This window comes from Anguilla anguilla, chromosome 15 (genome assembly GCF_013347855.1).
Source record: "Anguilla anguilla isolate fAngAng1 chromosome 15, fAngAng1.pri, whole genome shotgun sequence".
Classification (NCBI taxonomy): Eukaryota; Metazoa; Chordata; class Actinopteri; order Anguilliformes; family Anguillidae; genus Anguilla; species Anguilla anguilla.
The window spans coordinates 5,448,005-5,470,000 of NC_049215.1; the positions used below are offsets into that span (position 1 = coordinate 5,448,005).

The 21,996-nt window shown below is 43.9% G+C and overlaps 2 protein-coding genes across 5 annotated transcripts in view; both read left to right on the forward strand.

Moving 5' to 3' along the window:
* The first annotated feature begins 1,406 nt into the window (after nt 1-1,406).
* On the forward strand, nt 1,407-9,090 carry LOC118213863 (motor neuron and pancreas homeobox protein 1-like). The gene is made up of 3 exons (XM_035393077.1): nt 1,407-2,967; nt 5,647-5,807; nt 7,191-9,090. Exons 1-3 carry the CDS (start codon nt 2,523-2,525, stop codon nt 7,542-7,544), a joined length of 960 nt encoding a protein of 319 aa, XP_035248968.1. The 5' UTR covers nt 1,407-2,522; the 3' UTR covers nt 7,545-9,090.
* Nucleotides 9,091-13,239: 4,149 nt separating this feature from the next.
* The window catches only part of cfap65 (cilia and flagella associated protein 65), a 30,858-nt gene continuing 22,101 nt past the window's right edge, over nt 13,240-21,996 (forward strand). For 3 of the 4 annotated variants that reach the window (XM_035392605.1, XM_035392607.1, XM_035392608.1), the window contains exons 1-10: nt 13,240-13,307; nt 13,408-13,479; nt 15,378-15,457; nt 16,444-16,622; nt 16,784-16,886; nt 17,728-17,894; nt 18,506-18,705; nt 19,822-19,946; nt 20,399-20,621; nt 20,870-21,138. In XM_035392605.1, the coding sequence (XP_035248496.1) occupies nt 13,431-13,479; nt 15,378-15,457; nt 16,444-16,622; nt 16,784-16,886; nt 17,728-17,894; nt 18,506-18,705; nt 19,822-19,946; nt 20,399-20,621; nt 20,870-21,138 (1,395 nt within the window). In that variant the 5' untranslated portion in view covers nt 13,240-13,307; nt 13,408-13,430. The remainder of the gene's footprint in view (nt 13,308-13,407; nt 13,480-15,377; nt 15,458-16,443; nt 16,623-16,783; nt 16,887-17,727; nt 17,895-18,505; nt 18,706-19,821; nt 19,947-20,398; nt 20,622-20,869; nt 21,139-21,996) is intronic. The other variant, XM_035392606.1, reaches the window with a different exon arrangement.

Genomic DNA, 21,996 nt, shown 5'->3' on the forward strand with positions numbered 1-21,996 from the left:
ATATTCACACACCTGCGCGCATTCCTTCAGCGTCCCCGCTTCACGCGCTGGGGCGAAGAGGAACGCGAGTTTGTGAGCCTCTGTTTGCATTGGTAAACAAAAGATTATGCCTACTCTTCACCCCACCCCGAACAAAAGAGATCGAAGTGTAGGTGGTCCTTGAGGGTGCAGGTGTCATACAAGGTGTATTGAGTGAAGGTAATATTGCTCCCGTGGGTTATTCTTCCAGTAGAGCAAACACTTCACTTCCCTTTTCCTGTGTAGACCTTTAACCACTCACTCCCGTTGAGCATTGCCTATCCTTATTATCAATTGCTGTCGTCCTTGCATTTGCCGAAGGCCTACTCTGGGCCCCTTGTTAACTGTATAACCTACGACAGTGTACGAGTCCGTAGTGGGGTAATTTAAAGAGATTTCCGGACACACAGCGCGTTTACAGCTCCCGCACGTCTACGCGAACGCATCGCTTTCGGTTGGGTTGTCTTCGCGGTTTCGTCGTTTCTCATGGTTCTAATGGTTAATAGAAGACGCAATAAATACTCCACAGAAGTGGACCGGGTACTTTCTGCTCGAGGACCAACTGATGGGAGATCCGATGCTAAATCACATCTCTTACTAATGCACTCGTTTATGGTTTATGTATAATTCTACCTCGTAAAATTTAATTACCTGGGTATTTTAGCCTGGATTTTTAAAATCAGCAAGTCGTTAAAATTGCACTAATTAAAATATAAATCACTTGATATTAGTATAACCTCTTCCTGAGCATTAGTCAGAAAAAAATGCTATGGAGTCGGCCCCTCATAAGAAATAAACCGTGTAAATATTTGGACTTGAATAAAAAAAAAAGTTAACATACTATCATAGACAACCGTTAATTTATATTATTTACGAGCCTACTTTATTTTCATGAAATACTGGATTTCATTTGCTAAAATGTCCATTTCGTGTTTCAGCATCTGAGGTAAATTTTCAGAACAAAAAAGCCTTTTACATCGCATTAACTAAGTGCCCTTTATTTAGCGCGCAGCTGTGTTCACAGAGCTTTTCTTTCTAAAAGAGTTAATAGCTAAAAAAAAAAAAAAACTATTTGGGTTAAATAAAACTCATGAAAGATGAACTCCAAAATAAATAAATAAGTAAATAAAGGATGCTTTGATTTTTTACTGAATAACCAACAATGTTATTATAGCGATAAAGGCCATTGCTCTATTATTTTCTATTTATAAAATGGATATATTTCATGGATGTATCATTGAAATATTATCCATGCCCTATTAAAATGCTATTATTAACCGGTTTTAAAATTGTGACCGGTTGCGGTGTATCTAAACAACAACAACAATATAATAATAATAATAATAATAATAATAATAATAATAATAATAATAATAATAATACACCTTAAATAATGTTTCTTCTCTCTTTTTGTGATTAAAGTTCGAATTAGTATGATATATATACATTATGATTGCATGTCATTACATAAATGAATTTAGCCAATTATGATATTACGAAATATTAGACTGTTGCATAGGCTATTGCTAATAGAGCATATCATTTCGAACGAAAACGAACACCTGACACAGGACGCATTTTAAACAGCAATACCAACGCTTAACTTTACAAAATAACATTTCCGACTCCTCAAGGCAGTCTTTTGACGTGTTTGTCGACTTGAACTGGTTTTACTTGGCCAGGAAACGAGGGGCGCGAGAGTCGCTAAACGTCTGCTGGGGGAGGGGGTAAATGAGTGTGTAATTAGTTAATTAGAAAGCTGTCGAGGGGTCTGACCTCTTAGGGCAGCTAGATGAGCCAATCGGATCCGGGACAATAGGCAGGGTGGCAGACTGAATACAGAAGAGGGCGTTTTTAAGTTGGAGTAGCAGGTAAGGTTGCCTTAAACCTCGAAGAAGAGGAGTTGGAGACAAAACGCGAAAATCAGCTAGTGGACGGATAAATGCGAAGACTAGAGGCAGCAAATTGCAAATAAATGAATTAGTAAAGGCTATTCTTATTTATATTGCATTGTTATTGTTGGTATTTTAAATTGGGCTCGTATTGTGTAGTATAGCCTACTGTTTAATTTTTGAACGTTATAATTTTTCATTTCATTGAAACGGAGACTTGGTTTAAGACTAACTGCTGCGAGAGATTAATAGACGCAGTTGTGAGGGAGGGGGAAAGGTTATTGGCTTGCAGGTATGGAAAGCCCTGCGCGATGTATGTGACATTACTGTTAGATGACAGCCGCGGCTCTCTGAAGTTAGCCTGAAACGCGCTACTTTATTTGCTTATTTGACTGTTTGTTTGAAAGCGTGTTTGTCGAGAGATTGGTTTCTGTGAAAGACATGTATGACTCTCCTATGTGTGATGTAAAGCACAGTATTTTGAAATACAGTTTTTAAAAACAGTTTAACGCTCACTTCACAAGGCACCAAAGTAAAAAAGTGAAGTGATTTTCGGGAGCTGAGTTAGTTCGTGGCGGATTTGTAGAAACTGAGATCCTGGAGACCGTGGTAATGGAGAAATCTAAGAACTTCAGAATCGACGCCCTGCTAGCGGACGAACCTCATCGAGGGACTCGGGATGTCTCTCCTGGACTGAGCAGCGACAGTCCCGCCGGGAGTCCGGTGTCTTGCCGGCGCGCAGAGACCCCTTCTCCTCGGGGGACTGCGGGAGCTCTCCAGCTTCAGACCGGAATCATACCCAAACCTGGTCTGCTGAACCTCCCGCACCCGGGACTCGCCTCGCTGCAGCATGGGACGATCCCCGGCATGTACCCGGCGTCTATGTATCCCATCTCCGCCCTGGGCGGCCAGCATCCCGCCTTCACCTACTCCAGCTTCACCCAGCTGAATCCGGCATACCCAGAGCACCTGAAAGCCGCAGCTATGGCTGGGTCCTTCCCCTTGGAGCACTGGATCCGAGCTGGGATCATGGTGCCACGCCTTCCAGACTACAGCAGTAAGTGCCGCTGAGCCTCAAACTGATTAAGTGAATTTCACATATGCCCGTATAGCCCAGAATTAATAACATGAGTATTATATATTGGCCAGTATTAATAACATTAGTATTATACTAATATCAGTTATACCAAATAACTATAACTATTCCTGTTTTTCCTTCTGCTCCTTCTTCTTGTTCTTATTATGAGTAGCAGTTGTAGTAGGCCAATTATTGTGATTGTATTGTCGTTTAATTCAAATATTTACCGGCAAATTGGAAAGGCATAGGCTAAGCTGTAGGCTACATAGCAATGCGTAATGAACATTTTGGCAGCTGTCATATGGAAACTTATCTTGGTAATGGACAGGCCCGATACCTAAGCGTCTGAACAATATAGACAAAAAACAAATGGCAGTTTTGTCAGTGAATGTTAGCGAAGGAATGTTTCTTGTCTTTTTGGCTCCTTCATTCCAATATAGCAATTTTGCTGCATTATATATCCTTCTGTATGCTAAATAAAGCAATTGCCATTGTATTTATTGTAAACTTTATGTGGAAAGTATATTGACGTGCATCAATTACCAGTGTGATGAAATTAAATGAATACTCCGGCCTTTGACCTCTGTCCAACTGACCTGCGGAATACCAAGGTATGGATTGAGGGATATTTTCAGGAAACAAAATGAAAACCATCTTTGCTAATACTCATGTACAGATTCACAGTCATTTTATTTTTTCATATAATAGTAGTGCATATACATTCTTTATTGTAGTATTTAACCAACGCTGTAGGCTTAATACCAACAACGTATTGCAGTCAAATTGTATGTCCTTCCCCTGTAATCGCCTAGTGGCTCTGAATGATGCCGATGTCATGATTTTACAAGCGCCTACAAAGAATCGAAGGTAACCGCTTTTAGGTGTTGGAAAGCATGTTGTTCCTTATTGTCGATCCAAAGGTGAGGCAAGCGCGCGACTGAACACACACACACACACACACGCGCGCGCGCGCACACACTCGGCTTATGAAAGCTTTTGTGGGTTAATTTGTCACTTGGTAAACACAACGTTTATAACCCCAATTGGTTAACTTATTAAACTGAAGTCTTGTAAAGCTAGCCGCGAGAGAAGTTCACAGAGAGCGATTAAAGCACATTTCAGAGAGTCGGTCCCTTTGGAGAGTGATAATGCACATGGTTCCAGACTCGCAACAGCCACTGTTTAAAATCTCGCAGGATGCAACCCGAGAAACTATTAGGACTATAAAACAAACTAAAACCTAAAATACAACAGATTAGTATTATGATGATTATGATGATGATGATGATGATGATGATGATTATTATTATTATTATTATTTCCTAATTAATAGAATTTTAAAGGCATGCAGAAGGTTTTGGCACTTGATACTTGCATTAGAAAAAAGTTTAAAAAAACTTATTGAATTTGTAGAAGTAGTTTTATGTAATTATGTAATTTTAATCTGCAAAACTATTATGTTATTATTCGTTTTTAAAAAATAGCTGTTCATTTATTAAATTACCTCAGGAAAAAAGAAGCGAAATTCGATTATATGTTCTTCTTCTCATTATCGACATTAATTATATTTATGATGTACAGCAAACTAATAATCTGTTTTAGGGGGCAACTGAAGCTTTCATCAAACAGCCTATCGTTCAGGCGTATTTTTCGAAAAAGCTAAATCCGTTAAAACAATATTTTATTAACGTATTTAAAAAGAGTTGCATTATCTAAAAAATGTCCGATTACAAACAGACTTGTGGAAAGACAGAAACGTGATTTCGTTGCTGTGCTATCAATCGCGTCATGTAGGGCCATATTTGTTATTTACAAATTAATGGTCTCTTAACAATATGAATTAATTATTGAGCATAATAGTAATAATAATAATAATAATAATAATAATAATAATAATAATGACAACAAGAACAATATTAAGAACGATAATCATATATTTGTATTTAATCTGCATGGGGCAATTCAAGACAGATGAGTGACTGAAATACGCTATTATAGATGCATACATTTCTGATGACCGCATGAAGGCTGAATTTCAGACCGTTTGAATTCACCCAGGCAAAGCATAAATATTAAAGAAATTGGGGGAAATTGTAGTTTAAGCAGCACTCTTAATATCCAGTCTCTGAAATATATTTGACTTGGATTTATTACTAAATTTATTCGTATACCTTCTTATTTTTTCATCCATTTATTTCTCCATAAACGTAAACTCAATTAAATGGCCGCGGTGTAAGAGGAAACAATAAACAATAAACAAACGCGTAAACATTCTCTAGTTCATCAATAAAGTTCAATGCGCGTTCATTGAATTTTCATTAAGTTAATGGCGCTCTCTGGCGTTTTATAGCCGAGCCGCTGCGATATCTCCACGTCCTCTTGTCAACAATAAAAATAAATAAAGATGTTATCTGCGGGCGTACGCACTTGTACCGACCGAGTCAGAAGATAGAATATGTTAAAATAAAAAAAGTGAATGAAACATTAACGTTAATGAATCACCACAGCCTTCCTCATTGTATATATTGCAACAATGAGGCGGCAGTAATGAAAGTATCCACGTAAGGAGGTAGCCAGTTTTACGCCAGTTTTAAAACTGTTAAATACCCTTTAAAACTCTGCCCTGTCTCATTCTGTTTCTCTTGGTTTCGCCTCTAGCTTCCCCGCAGTCTGGGCTGATGGGGAAGTGCAGGAGGCCTCGAACTGCCTTCACCAGTCAGCAGCTCCTGGAGCTGGAGAACCAGTTTAAACTCAACAAGTACCTGTCCCGCCCCAAGCGCTTTGAGGTTGCAACTTCCCTGATGCTGACGGAGACGCAGGTCAGGCTGTGTGTTTGTGTGTGTGTGTAAGTGTGTGTGCATGTGTGTGCATGTTTGTGTGTGTGTGTGTGTGTGTTTGTGTTTGTGTGTGTTTGTGTGTGTGTGTTTGTTTGTGTATGTGCGTATGTGTGTGTGTGTGCATGTGTGTATGTGTGTGTGCGTGCATGTGTGTGCCTCTCTAAACTTTAGCAAAATAACTTATCAGGTACTGCTATGTTTCACCCATTGTCAGTAGCCTCAAAATCAGGGGAATCACTGCTCTCTTTCCCTGACTAACTTGAGTTACCCATACAAACTAATCGACCTGTCAATTTTACAATCTGCGTGATGACGTGAACACTGACATTGAGTTGCTACGAGGTGCCAGACAACCTTGACATAAATAACCTTGACGCCTTTTCTTATTTGTTTATTTGAAGCATCAAATAAATAATTAAAATGTGTGCATGTTTGTGTTTTATGTGCTGTTTTCCATCTGCACAGGTGTATTGATACCTGCGGTCAGTTGTCTGCCTGTGCAGGTGTGGGTGTGATACCTGTATGCTGTTGCCTGTGTGTGCAGGTGTGGGTGTGATACCTGTGTGTTGTTGTCTGTGTATGCAGGTGTGGGTGTGATACCTGTGTGTTGTTGTCTGTGTGTGCAGGTGTGGGTGTGATACCTGTGTGTTGTTGCCTGTGTGTGCAGGTGTGGGTGTGATACCTGTGTGTTGTTGTCTGTGTATGCAGGTGCAGGTGCGGGTGTGATACCTGTATGCTGTTGCCTGTGTGTGCAGGTGTGGGTGTGATACCTGTATGCTGTTGCCTGTGTATGCAGGTGTGGGTGTGATACCTGTATGCTGTTGCCTGTGTGTGCAGGTGTGGGTGTGATACCTGTATGCTGTTGCCTGTGTGTGCAGGTGCAGGTGCGGGTGTGATACCTGTATGCTGTTGCCTGTGTGTGCAGGTGTGGGTGTGATACCTGTATGCTGTTGCCTGTGTGTGCAGGTGTGGATGTGGGAGTGATACCTGTATGCTGTTGCCTGTGTGTGCAGGTGTGGGTGTGATACCTGTATGCTGTTGCCTGTGTGTGCAGGTGCGGGTGTGATACCTGTGTGTTGTTGCCTGTGTGTGCAGGTGTGGGTGTGATACCTGTGTGTTGTTGCCTGTGTGTGCAGGTGTGGGTGTGATATCTGTGTGTTGTTGCCTGTGTGTGCAGGTGTGGGTGTGATACCTGTATGCTGTTGCCTGTGTGTGCAGGTGTGGGTGTGATACCTGTGTGTAGTTTCCTGTGTGTGCAGGTGCGGGTGTGATACCTGTGTTCTGTTGCCTGTGTGTGCAGGTGCGGGTGCAGGTGTAGGTGTGGGTGTGGTAGTGATACCCGTGTTCTCTTCTCCACCTGCGCAGGTGAAGATCTGGTTCCAGAACAGGCGGATGAAGTGGAAGCGCAGCCGCAAGGCGAAGGAGCAGGCCTCCCAGGGGGACGGGGACCGGCAGCGGGGGGGCAAGCTGGCCGACAAGCCGGGAGACGCCAGGAGGGTGGAGCCCGACGAGGACGACCTGGAGGAGGAGGAGGAGGGGGAGGAGGAAGAGGACGTTCGGCGGGAGTTTGCCGTCTCCGCGGGGGGCGCCGCGGGGCTGCCCCGCCCCTCAGATTTCCTGCAGCACACGGCTGAGCTGAACTACAGCCCCCACAGCCCCTACTCCGAGGACGAGCTGGAGGAGGCCGCGGGGGACCGCAAGATTGGGGCGGGGTTGTGAAGTGGGCGGGGCTGCGGGGAAAAACTCCTTCATTTCATTCAGCCGAAGCAGAGTCATGTGACAGTGTGAGCTGTTCCTATAGCATTTTTCACAAGCTGGTATGTACTGTACTAAAGACACACACAAGATTTGTGCTTCCTGTCGTAACCGGTGAGAGACGAGAGGCTGATAACTGGAAAAAAACAACAACAAAAACTTTTTCCTCCAATGCAAATCAGCTCAAATCCTGATTGACTCTCTTAAATGATGATAAACCACAAAATTATTAAATGTATGACCACTATTACTATATCGATGAGTGCTGGTAATTTTCAGTATTTATCAAAGGCCCATGCAGTTCCGTCTTACCATTCCATATGTAAATATGCACTTGCACACGTATGTGTATGTGTCTGTATATGTATACACAAGGGAAGTAGAGATTCACCACTTACAGTTTCTCCAAAAAAGTTTTATGTACTTGCATCTAAAAGAACAGTGTTTTGGCCGAGATCCCTAGGGAACAAAGCAATGTGGTTTAAAGTGCAAATAAGCTATTGATTGCCGGAGTAATGGCTCTAATCAGGACATGTGTGTCCTGAGATAACGTATCAGATTTAATCTAGTGATACCCTTTTTTCCACTATTTGTACAAGATTTTCATAATATGCAGTGGTAGCCTTCATTTCAGTTTTTTCAAAGCTGAGGACAGCTCTGCAGAGCTGTTTCTTCCATAATGGATTTTGGACGCACTGTGTTGAAAAAAAAAGAAAGTGGAATGCAAGTACACGGCAGCCCGCTGCAGTTCTGTTTGGCCCAGGAATTCACTGATACCAACAATAACATGTATACTACATTTAAATGTACTCGAGCCAAATATCTTAATTTCACAGCATCTGGAAGATGAGGCAAATGTGTGTGTGTGTATAGGACAGAGCAACTCGTAAGAAGACTTTTGTCGCTGGTTGTGTTTCTCGGGAAGCAGAATAATTACTCGCACCTGAACTGGAGGACAGCCTCTGCATACGCCCATTCTTAAACTTTTCATCATGCGTATTTTAATAGCTGTGAAAAGGGGGCATTCACTCTGTGTTGTGTTACTCTGTGTACATGTGTGGTAAATGCTGATATCTTGGTCTGCAGTATTGAGAATGGGTTGCTTATTCTATGGTGAGTTTGTGGGTTTTTGATCAGAAGGTTCTCCTTAAGCTCACACCGCCCATGAGACTGACTGCCAATGAGCTGGAACATCAGCCCACATTACATCCGTGACCCTGGAACTTTCCTTTGGGCCGGTATTATTAGATTTTGTTCCCAAGTTTAACTTTTTTGTTTTGGAGTTGTTATTGTATATTGATGTTATTTATCAATTTTTAAACTTTGTCTAATTTATTGGCTTTGAAGTAAGGAAGAAAGAAAAGAAAGGGAATGAAGAAAACTTGTATTTATCTGTTAACTTGTCTGTGTTGGTGTTTGAAAAAGACAAAAAAACAAACCAAATTTTGGAAGCGGGTGACCTCATACACAATGAATAAAGGTGTTTTGTGGTGTTGACCGTATTCCTGACTGCAAGGTGTGAAAGCTTTTCTTCTCCGTAAATTTGAGGTTTTTGAGCCTGACACCCAGCTATAGGCCTACTTTATCAGTGACCATTTCCTACGATGGGGCCCCAGAGAATTCAGTAACTCCGATTATCAGAAAAAAAAAGTTTTCTGGAGAAGATGTATGCTACTTGGAAAGTGCATCATATTAAGTCTTAGCCCAGTCATAAATAGAATTCTTAAACTATTTTGTCACTCACAATTTGCTTCAAAACACAATTTTAAGTGAAATAATTGTCACAACATCACTGTTACTCTTTTGTGCTACGTCCCAGCCCTTCAGTTTGGTGACTGAACCCAGCAGTCTTTTGCAGTAACAGTACTGGAGTAAAGGATATTGATGTGTCCAGTGATTTGATATCCATGACGGAGAACCTGTGGTGTGTAGTCAGAATCTGTGCTTATTGTGACGCCAGCTGTGGAACGGGTCAATGAGTCACGGGATTCTGGGTTCATATCCCATAATGCACTTTAGCACTGCCTTCGTTTGTTCTAGGGAGAAGAATGTCTCTTAACTGACTGACACCTGATCTCTCCACAGCCCAGGCTCCTGGCCCTGTCCCCCCCCATCCCGACCCAGCCTTGCATGGGCATCCACACCTCTGCCGCTTCGCCCCCCCGCCATTGAACCAGTCCCATCTACTGTCCGTCTCACTCACCCCCAAAAAATAAAAGGAATAATGACCTACAATGCTTCAAACAGTTTACAGGAGAAGACCCCCATCCTGTCCTGAGTTGGTATGGCAGGAAGAGGTTCGGCAGAATACAGATGCAGGTGAGTTAGACTGCCTGGCAGGTAATCCTTCATTTATATTTCTCACTCACATGTGCATATTAAATAACATATACTGGCTACGCATAGCATGTGATATCATGCACAATGGTGTGATTTTGCCATAGCAGTGATGTGACGATGCAAATGCCTTATAATTATCATCACAACATGTTGACCTGTGTGATGGTATTTTAAGTAAAACCCCAGATATAAGATTTGGGGAGGGGGGGGTGTATAGTTAACACCTGGGAGATGCACAGCAGTCATTCTGAGGCAGGACACTAAATTTGAACAGGGGTTGGCTAGATGGGAAGATTGGGATAGGGGTAAGTACAGTGGGACCTCAAATGACATCATAAAGTTTGGATTTCAACTCTTAACAAATGACTAGATTTCATACAGCAGAGTGTCCTCCTCAATGCCGTACTGGGACATTGGTTTATAGATGAGAGGAAATACTGCCCCCTACTGGTGCAACAGCGCCACTTTTAGCAACAGTTTCATTCTCCTGTCCAGGAGAAATAAACGGAAACAAGTTTGATTCAGCTGTTTGCTTCGAGAAAATTACAGGAACATAACTGCTATAGCTGCTAAAATAAAAAGCTGTTCATGTGGATAAGTTCTTTTAAAAATGCTCTCGTGACTGGGACTTTCTGGCTCTCTGGCACTGACAAAGACAAAGAACAGCAAGTTGTCGATCAGGTGTAGTGATATCCAGCGCGGGTGGGAATCACTGAAAGCTTAAATCCACAGTGGCGACAGTGCGATGCCAGGGTAAAGCCACCAAAACATGCAGGTGATTCACACGATTACAGGCTTCGACAGGTCTATGCTGAGATTCTTTGTTGAAATGAAGTTCAGTTGCCCTGAGAGCGAAGGCAGTGAGGATCACCATAGCGTTACGAACGGGATGAAGACCATGTGTGTGTCTGTTGCATGTCTTCTGCTGGATAACTGCAAAAGTATTTTATATGTACAGTGAACATTTCAGCAATAACTGATGGTATTATGAAATCTGTTAGAGACATGGTTCAACTCTCAATGCAAATATATGTGTACATTGACAATACATTCTAATGGAAAGAATATTTAAAGCTGCATCTTTTCCTTTGGTTTCTGTCAGCCTCTGTCTCTCTGTTTTCGCCCTCCCTCCTGTGGACAAAGACACAGATTAAAGCGTGAGGGAAGGTGAATCGGCTGTGCATACATAATAACCGAGCGGGCCCTCCTTATTTACGACCGTGCGGGCTTTCAAATATGAATTATTAAGGCAGTTTTACTGATGGGCAAATAATTAAGTTAATGAATGGGAAATAAAACAATCCGTTCCTGATAGTGATGTCACTGAGCCCATTTAATTTGCGCAAAAAAAAAAGGCCTAAATGATCGGCGCGACCAGAAGGGGAAGTTTACTGGGAGGCAGCGTGAGGGCACTGATTAAATATGAGGAGGGAAGGAGACGCGGCGTAACTCCCGCGCGGAGCCGGGTACGTGTTTATATAGTGATTAAATGTATTTTTAACTAGCGGATCCTTAGCTGCGCTGTCTCATGAAAGCTGATGGAGGTCTCGATTTTCATTGCTGGCCAGGGGAAACCAGAGGCAGAGACGGGAGGAGATGTAATGAGTGGTAAATTAACAGTGAAGAAAGGGATTATGATGATAGGCCACCTATTTTATTTATTTATTTTTAAAGGTAAGTGCATTGTACAGTGCACTACACAACTGTACCATCCCTGTTGCTGCAGACAAATACTCCATTGTCTTGTCCACTGAAGACACCACTAATGTTTGTGTAATGCAGAGACTGCACAGGTCTTTGTACAAAGCAAAGAATACACAGCTGTTTGTCAAAAGCAGAGAGCGCACAGCTGTTTGTCCAAAGCAGAGAGTGTACAGCTGTTTGTACAAAGCAAAGAGCGCACAGCTGTTTGTACAAAGCAGAGAGTGCACTGCTGTTTGTCCAAAGCAGAGAGTGCACAGCTGTTTGTCCAAAGCAGAGAGTGCACAGCTGTTTGTACAAAGCAAAGAGCGCACAGCTGTTTGTCCAGAGCAGAGAGTGCACAGCTGTTTGTCCAGAGCAGAGAGTGCACTGCTGTTTGTCCAAAGCAGAGAGTGCATAGCTGTTTGTCCAGAGCAGAGAGTGCATAGCTGTTTGTCCAGAGCAGAGAGTGCACAGCTGTTTGTCCAAAGCAGAGTGCGCAGCTGTTTGTACAAAGCAGAGAGCGCACAGCTGTTTGTACAAAGCAGAGAGTGCACAGCTGTTTGTCCAAAGCAGAGAGTGCACTGCTGTTTGTCCAAAGCAGAGAGTGCATAGCTGTTTGTCCAGAGCAGAGAGTGCACAGCTGTTTGTCCAAAGCAGGGAGTACACAGCTGTTTGTCCAAAGCAGGGAGTACACAGCTGTTTGTCCAAAGCAGGGAGTGCACAGCTGTTTGACCACTCCTGAAACTGCGCCCCTAAGATCCCTCACCTCAGCATTTTTTTATATGACAGCGGAGGCTTGCACACAGCGGCCGTGGTGAACCTCCCCACTGAATAATGGTAATTACAGTAAACCAGAGGGGAGGGGAGAAATGGAAGGTGAACCAGAGGACAGACTAAGAACGAGGGTGCGTGCATCTCTGCATGCATGTGTGTGTTTATGGGAAGGAGCGGTTTGACTGGCTGCTAGTGATGGAATAGATATTGTACTTATTGGTAAGCACTATAAGGATAATCTAGGGTTGGGATTTGTTTGTAATTACGTTAATTAAGATTGATAAATGTGATTGGTTAATCTAAGTTATCTCACTGCAGTTCTCTGGCATCCAACTTTTTATCTTTGATATTCCATGAACGGCTTGAATACAATCAGGGAGTACACTGGAATTCCTGTGTTAAATGAATTTCTGAGGACTCACTTCAGATTTGTGAGATCATTCGTGAGATCCGGGAGCTTTTCAATCTGGTATAAAGCTCGGGACTACCATAGCACCAACCGCCTTGTTTGATGGAAAACACAATTTAGAAAGCGTTTGCACCCACTCTGGGTCGATTTAGAAAATGTCGCTCGGAACTCCGAACCCCCCCACTGAGCTGTCCAGCTAGCACATTATTTATTGATCCAAGCTTAGGAGCCATAATGTTTTATCCCTATCCGATAAAGGCTATTCCAATAATTCTTACTAAATAAAACATATTCCTGAAGTATGTTTAAAAGAAAACACTTAAAAATTTCGTGCCAATCTATGAGCGTAGGCTACTTCACAAATGTAAGAAAGCCTACACTGACAGATCGTAGATCGTGCCGACCTCGTGCTATATGTCCAAGTGCGGCTGCCGTGGTTGCTATGGATATGCCCGAGAAACAATTCTACACTGCTGTGGAAACCGAGGCATGCTTCGGAAGTCCGAAGTTTATATCGAATGGTTTGTTCTTTTGACATTCTAAAAATAGTCATACGGTTCGAAAATGCATTGAGTTTTAAAAACTTTTTATACCTAAACAGTTTAAGTTTGTATTTTTCAGATAATAGCTATGCAGCTAGTTAAATGGAAAAAGGTGCCGACTATGTAACTTTAGCTTGGGGTAAGCGGAAAGGTGGGTAGCAGCTATGTTACAATTACAATTCGCAATTTACTCACTTGCCAGACGCTCTTAGTCAAAGCAGCTTAAACGTATAATTTCACATGATAAACAGACACCATGGCGAGCAACGTTAATCATATATGTACGTGCCATCGTCAAGGTGTAACGTTATATATTATCGTTTTTTATTTTAGTAACTGTTAAAATGTCCTGTTAAAAGCTTGCTACTTCGCAAATGCCATTGGAAGTATGTCTTATTATTTCTGGTTTAGGCTAAATGTTAATGTTATAGGCTACTACCTGCTGTCAGTCATTACCTGTCATCGGCCACCTCCTCGCTAACAGGTAGCCTGTATTTAGGTGCCGATATTTTTAGCAAGGTAATGCATAACAGCTGACGTTAACGTTAATTTAACTAAAAATAGGAAAGCTCGCTTTTTAGTTCGTTATCCTAGCCAGCTCTCTATGTCCTTGAAATAACATAGCCTACTATGGCTTGACGTTATTTCTCCCTAAATCTAAACACGACGCATGTCATAACGTAAACATTAACTTATGATCATATTTTATTTCTGTTTTTATCATTTCTGTTTATTTAATTCATAATGGTATTAATTAACAAACACCGCCTCTTCATAAAATGATCATATCAACATATGTAGGCCTAGTGAGAGACATTATTTGGTTATTTGAGTAGACGACTCAGCTTGCTGACTCACCGTGCTTTTGGTCCTATTCGAAGATTTAAATTGTATGTTTAACATGTAGTTTATGCCTACAGCGGTCTAGGGTAACCTTGTCTGAAAACTGTATTTGCGACGTGATGGTTTTTTGGTTCAAGACCTATAGCCTAGGTGAGGCTCTCCCTTAATTTAATGACTCCTATATCAGAACAGCATAAATAAATTATTTTAATTCTCAGTTATATTAATGATGCTCCAAGGACAGTAAGATCCAAAAACAGCATTTGAGATTAACCCTAACGCCGCGGCGGTAATTTCCCGGCAAATGTTACACTTCACGTTTAAACCCCAGTGGAATTGATGTTGATTTGACGGAACTGCTGACGCGTAGCACTTATTTAAACCAATAACGCAAAGATCCAATACTAGTGTGAGTGTGTGTGTGTGTGTAATATAGAAAATATGTTCCACTGCCTATTATGGCGGCTGTATATTATTAAAGTCACCCTGCACGGTCAATATGACCCGAACGACTTCTCCGCTCTAAATGGTTACCAGAAAGCCTCATTTCATAGTTAAATAAATAAATATGAATATTTCAATTTGTCAGATTATAAATCAAGAACAATAACTTAAGCGACGCGACCCTGTAAAATATTTACACCTTGTAGTTTAATCAATCAGAAGAATGTCAGCCTCATTACGGAAATATGAACAGATTGTGTGATCTTTTTAAGTAATCACCCTTATTGGTTGGGATTTCTCCCTTCCTTGTCGTGTCACTTAAGTTAATGGGAAGGTAAAGGAATGAGGGACGTGGGCCATAAATTTGCATCTGTCCGACTTTAACCGCTGTACAAACGCAAGAAAGAAAGCGCAGTTTTGGTAATACACTTTATTAAATGCAGTAACTATTTGAATGCTGGATTATGTTTAGCATAGGCGGTGAAAATGATTGGTATGCGTAGGCCTACATGTGTACCTACACAGCCAAAACCACTATGGACACAAATACAGTTTAATTAAACACAGGTTCAAAACAAAACCCAATATCAGGGTGTAAATATTGTCACAGATGAACCCAAATTAAGGTGTCAGATAAGGGTTAGGGTCTTTGTTGAACTTCTCTGAACTTTGTAGATCACTGTGTGGAAAGGTGAGTTTGTCCCTTCTCTGCTGCACTAGTACATATAACCTGGTCCTGTCTGTCTGTCTGTCTGTCCAAAGGTGTGATGTTGGCAGAGAATCCAGTGAATCCCTTGACCTCTGACCTCCTCCAGAGGTCACACTGCACCAAGCATGGACAGGTAGTGCTCTCAGGGGTGCTAACACTGTGGCCACTATTAGGGTTGCCATGGTACCAGAATGTACGTCTCAGCGCGATACCTAATAAAACAGATGGAACTGACTTCTTTCGCCAATAACAGAATGCTCTATTTGTCTGAGGAAAAAAATCTGTTTAATATGCTGCAGCGTGCTTAATGTATGCAAACACTTTTCCTGCATTAACATTATTTCAGGGAATTCTAATTGGAAAAAGAATTTATAATATATAGTCACTTTCTGATTCATGTTTGTGAAAAAATGAAATGACAATGCCAAATGTTATTCCCTAGTCTAATTTTGTTTTGAATATGGATATGGTATATATTAGGAAATGTTCAGTGTGTTATACGGTACATGACAGATGGCATCAAATATTTGCTTGCAATATTTAAATGTTACAAAACATTAAAACATTTAAAAACATTTAAGTAGAGATTGAAAGGATAAGATGTCTGAGTTGAATAGGATTTTGCATGGGGGAGAAATAAGGACCATAAGACAGTGGCCAGGCCAGGTCTGCACAGGTGTGTATCGTACTTTTATACTGCAGTATTCATCACTCAGTGGCTGTTGCAGATGGTGCTGTGGATAAAATAAAATCGGAATTTGATAGGTTTCTTGTGGAAACCAGACTCTGGCTTGTGTGTGGTGGTGTTTGCTGGAGGGTGTCAGAGGACACAGTCCCAGGGCGAGGGCCGTACAGCCTGCTGAGAGCTGCCTGTCCCACGCTGCTTCCTCCCATGCAGCTACGCTCTTCAGCAGCACCTGCAGCTTGACAGAGAGATAGACTTGATCATGTCCACTGGCTGGTCCGGCTTTGAACTGATCTGAGTGCTCCCTCTGGTGGCCGTGCATGGTCACTGCATGATTGTAATGGTCTCGTGGCTATTCTGGCCGGTGTGCTAGTGTCTCTCTGTGGTCCGTGGCAGTGAAGCAGGGGTCTCAGTGCTGCATGTCTGTCCCGCAGGGGGCGGTGTCCAGGAGGTCGGGGCAGCTGCAGAGGGCGGGCACGTCCAAGCGCACCCGTTACCTGGGGGTGGAGACGTGGGCGGAGCTTGTGTGGGACAGCTGGGAGCTGGGCCGGGAGTACACCAAGAGCCTGCAGCTGAAGAACGTGCATGGGAAACTGCAGAAGCTCAGCTTCAGGTGAGTCCCGCCCAGGTGAGCAGACCCGCCCACGCTCTGTGACCGACGCTCTCGTCCCTTTGCAGCAGCGTGGAGCTGCACAGGGCGGGGCCCAGCGTGTGTAGCTGTTGTGATTTATGATGATTTCGTGTTGATTGGTGTGTGTGTGTGTGGCTCCCCAGGCCCCCTGTCTCACGGGTCTTCTCCACGCCGTTCCCTCACACCATCTCTCTGAGCCCCGGCACGACCTCCACCCTGCCTGTCACCTTCCGCCCGCTGGAGAGGGTAACGCCCCCAAAAGCGCAGCCTTACCTGCGCCTGCATCATTAATACAGCTTCACCTGTGTTTAATAACCTTAATACAGCCTTACCTGTGTTTAATAACCTTAATACAGCCTTACCTGTGTTTAATAACCTTAATACAGCTTCACCTGTGTTTAATAACCTTAATACAGCCTTACCTGTGTTTAATAACCTTAATACAGCCTTACCTGTGTTTAATAACTTTAATACAGCCTTACCTGTGTTTAATAACCTTAATACAGCTTCACCTGTGTTTAATAACCTTAATACAGCCTTACCTGTGTTTAATAACCTTAATACAGCTTCACCTGTGTTTAATAACCTTAATACAGCCTTACCTGTGTTTAATAACCTTAATAAAGCCTTACCTGTGTTTAATAACCTTAATACAGCCTTACCTGTGCCTGCATCATTCATTCAGCTTCACCTGTGTTTAATAACCTTAATACAGCCTTACCTGTGCCTGCATCAGTAAATACAGCTTCACCTGTGTTTAATAACCTTAATACAGCCTTACCTGTGCCTGCATCAGTAATACAGCTTCACTTGTGTTTAATAACCTTAATACAGCCTTACCTGCGCTGGCATCATTAATTCAGCTTCACCTGTGTTTAATAACCTTAATACAGCCTTACCTGCGCCTGCATCATTAATTCAGCTTCACCTGTGTTTAATAACCTTAATACAGCCTTACCTCCAAATCCATGTACTGGGATACTGGGGAGGACTTTTACTTTCTGAACCTGGATTTTGCCCCTGTGCATATGAAGCACGGAAGGGTCTTTGGGTACTCACTCACAGTGTGTGCGTTCTCTCCACGCAGCGTGAATATTCGGACAGCATCGAGTTCCGCAGTAGCATGGGGACCTTTCAGGTGTCCCTGCGTGCCACCGTCCCGCGCCATGCCCTGCTGGCCCCCGAATCGGTGCTGCTGCCCCCCTGTGGGGTCCTAGACAGCTCCCAAGCCTCCTTCTTGCTTCGCAACGCCAGGTAGGGCCTGCACAGCTGGGACGGGGGCGAGGTATGGGGGTGTCTTGAGCTGTAAGGGATAATGCCTTGCTGACTTGTTGCAATGAGATGAAGGGTTTCCTGTCTCTTGGTATATATCTGATTGTGCTTCATTCATGCCTTGTCTGCATTAGTTTACCTGGGCATGTAGTAGAAGGAGAGACCCCAGGAGCAGCTTGCAGTGTTTCAGGCCTGGCGTATCACAGTACTGGATGATACAGTGCCTCTCCTTAGAAAGCAGGCAAAATGACAAGCCTAGACAGGCTGAATCATCAAACGTTCTTCTATTTTGTTCCAAATGTTCGGAAAAGACATTTGTGTTTCTGCAAACATTTTGGCCTTTCTGCACATCCTGTTTCCAAATGTCCTGCTCCATCTTGTCCTCTCTCTGATATCTTTTATGTCTCTGTCAGTAAGTTGCAGGTGCTGTCTGTCTCAGTAAACTGCAAACACACCTGTCTCTGTCAGTAACTACAGACACACTGCCTGTTTCTGTCAGTAACTGCAGACACACTTTCTGTCTCTGTCAGTAAGCTGCTGACACACTTTCTGTCTCTGTCAGTAACTGCAGACACACTTCCTGTCTCTGTCAGTAAGCTGCAGACGCACTTCCTGTGGGAGGTGAGCGATCCATTCCAGCTGTCTCCGGAGAGCGGTGTCCTGGGCCCGGGGGAGGAGTGTCATATGACAGTGCTGTTCAGACCACAGGGGGCGCTGGTGTACCAGGAGGAAGCAGCCTGCGTGTTTGGAGAGCAGGGGGAGAGCCGGTGCAGTGTTCTCTTACAGGGCCTGGGTGAGCGTCTCTCTCTCCCCCATTCTGTATCTCATATCAGATTCAGACATACAGGCAAGCTGCCCACCATTTCCAGGAGTAACTGAAAAGCCGCATTTCCACCGCAGGAACTTTACCCCGGAACTAGGAACCTTTTGAGGAACACAGTGCCCAAAAAAGTTCCTGCTCGGGGGGTAGTACTTTCCAAAAGTACCGGAACCTTTGGGGTGGGGCGCAAGCGCTGAAAATTTCTGATTGGTCGACTACTTGCAGCATTTTATTTCAACCGCCATGTTTAAAAATATGCAGCCGCAAACTGATTTATTTTCATAATAACTTCAAATCAAACTTGTATGTTTTACGTCTTGGAATTATAACGTGTGCTCTACTGTTCTTTTCTTGCTTTAGTATTCGTTTTATAAAATGCTAAGCATTCGTGCTGGGACAGCATATTACGTACCAAAACATTCAAACTGATTAATTCGGTTGCTGAATATTTTCTTCCGGATTTTCTTTGTTAGCCCATTGTAATTGACTCAAAACGTTTGATACATAAAACAGTTACAATCCGACTATTGGCCTGTTATATCCTATTTGTTGCAACGGTCCAAGTTCAACTACCAACGACAGTTTTGCTCGACAAAGGTAAAATATGCCCAAACGGCTGCAGAAGAATATTTCAATTCCAGGTGATTAAATCGATAAAAATCAACAAATACAAAAGTAACCATATATAGTCATTGTTGGTAACCCGTTGTATATAAGTGGAATAAACCCCTCCGGGCTGTCCCGGTTATTAGAAAATAATGTAGGCTACTTCGGTGGTAGTATGGGGTTACAGAAGAAATCATAGGACAGATGGACCGACGACAACGTCGCTTTTTCATACGTCAGTGGGCTAATTTGCCTAATCTTCGCGGGACTTTAGACCCCGGTGGAAACGCAGACAACAATGGGCTGAAGGAACCTTTTAGTTCCTTGAAAAGTAGTTCCTGGGACTAAAAGTTCTGGGTACTTTTGGTTGGAAATGCGGCTAAAGAGTCAGTTTGGTGAAATGCACCCCACTTATTGCTGCGTGTACCCCTCATTCACAGCCAAGCACCCCCACTTACAGCTGTGTGTACCCCTCATTCACAGCCAAGTACCCCCACTTGCAGCTGTGTGGCGTGGAGCAGGAGGATGGCTACAGTGTGCTGGAGTTTGGCAGCGTGCCTATCGGCCAATCCCTGAAGAGACACTTCCACATCCTCAACCCATCCTCTGTGAGAGACAGGCCACTCAGCGCACTGACACAGATTCTTATTCAAATTTAATTAGCATGCCAAAAGAACTCCACTGATGATGCCATTAACAAAAATAATCTCTCTCTCTCTCTCTCTCTCCCTCCCTCCCTCTCTCTCTCTCCCTCCGCCCTCCCTCCCTCTCTCTCTCTTCCTCCCCCCTCCCTCCCTCCCTCTCTCTTCCTCCCCCCTCCCTCCCTCCCTCTCTCTCTCTCTCTCTCTCTCCCTCCCTCCCTCTCCCCACTCCCTCCCTCCCTCCCTCCCTCCCTCTCTCCCTCTCTCTCTCTCCCTCTCTCTCTCTTCCTCCCCCCTCCCTCCCTCTCTCTCTCTCTCTCTCTCTCCCTCCCTCCCTCTCCCCACTCCCTCCCTCCCTCCCTCTCTCCCTCTCTCCCTCCCTCCTTCCCTCTCTCTCTCTCTCTCTCTCTCTGCGGCAGGTGAGCGCCTCCTTCAGGCTGGCGGGGGTAGGGCGGGTGCCGCTGGAGGGCTCCGCGTTTGTGTGCGAGGAGCAGGAGGGCCGTTTGGCCCCCGGGGGCCGGGTGAAGGTGGCCGTGTGCTTCTCCCCCCAGGCGCCCGACTGCAGCAGCGTGGAGTACCTGTGCCTCACCTGCCACGGGGGGCCCAGCAAGGCCTTACTCAAACTCCACGGCAACAGCACAGGTGACATCAGCCGACGACCAAATACGGTGTTTATTTCTCAGTACTGGGTAATGTAGTGCCTCTCGCTAGAAAGCAGGCAAAATGACAAGCCTGGACAGACTGAATCGCCTGTTTTCATCATCACGTCTTTCCCAGGGTTAATTAGACAGTTTTTATTGGTCATGCGTGAAATACGTGTGACAGTCATTTCTTCGTTACGGTTCATTATCGTGTTTTAGCCCTGTCTCTCCCTTTGGCGCCCTCCTCAGGCCCGGAGGTGTCATTGCGCGCTGCGGTGCTGGACTTTGGCTGCGTGGCCCTGGGCGGGGAGGCGTGGCGCGCCGTGGAGATCGCCAACTCAGCGGCCGCGGAGGCGCGCTTCCAGTTCGACGTGGACGCCGCGGGGCACAGCGTCTTCGCCGTGGACCCGCCCTGCGGCACGTTGCCTGGCAACGGCCGGCTCACCCTGCGCGTGCGCTTCCGTCCTCAGCACCCCATCGCCCACCACCGGAGGGCGCCCTGTCTGCTGCTGCACAGGGTAATAAGTGTGGCCAGCATGTCATCGTACACCAAACACCAGATCCTCACGTCTGTACTGCACCAGGCTAACAGCGTGCTGTATGTAACATCAAAATAATGAGTATTCACTGTTTGAAATGTAGCTGTGAGCGGTGTCTATGGGGGGCGAAGCACAAACAAAATACCCCGCTGTGTATAAGTACAAAAATAAAATTTATCCTATATTTGAAAAAATGAAATGAAATGTGTGCCTCAAATTGACTCAAACCTGCCCCCCCGGGTCAAAAGGAAGCAGATAAAACACAACTACCTGTATTAACTGATCACTGCCTTGTAGCAGTTTCTGTTTTAGTAGTTTCATATTTAATAACGAATAACATTCAGCATTTAAATATCCATACACGTGAGTTTTAGCTGTAGCTCATTGATAAAAGGGATGACATTACATTACATTACATTCATTTGGCAGACGCTTTTATTCAAAGCGACGTACAAAAAAGTGCATTTTCATGATCGTAGACAACTGCTGAACACGGGTTCAGTAAGGTACAATTACTTATTTTGTACAGCTATTTCTAGCCGAGAACAATGAACACTATTCTGGTCTAACATCTGCAAAGCCAACTAGGCAGAAGAATAAGCTACAGCATTAGGACAAATACAAATTACCAAGAAGTGCAGGGATGGGGCAACATGTAACAAGTGACAGGAAAAAGGGTTTTTTTTTTTTTTAATTTTTTTTTTTAATACAGCATGGTGGTGGTTAGTCTAGGCATAGTCTGAAGAGATGAGTCTTCAGGCCACGGCGGAAGATGGGTAGTGAGGGGGAGGTTCGGAGAGGGACGGGGAGTTCGTTCCACCACTGGGGAGCTAGGGT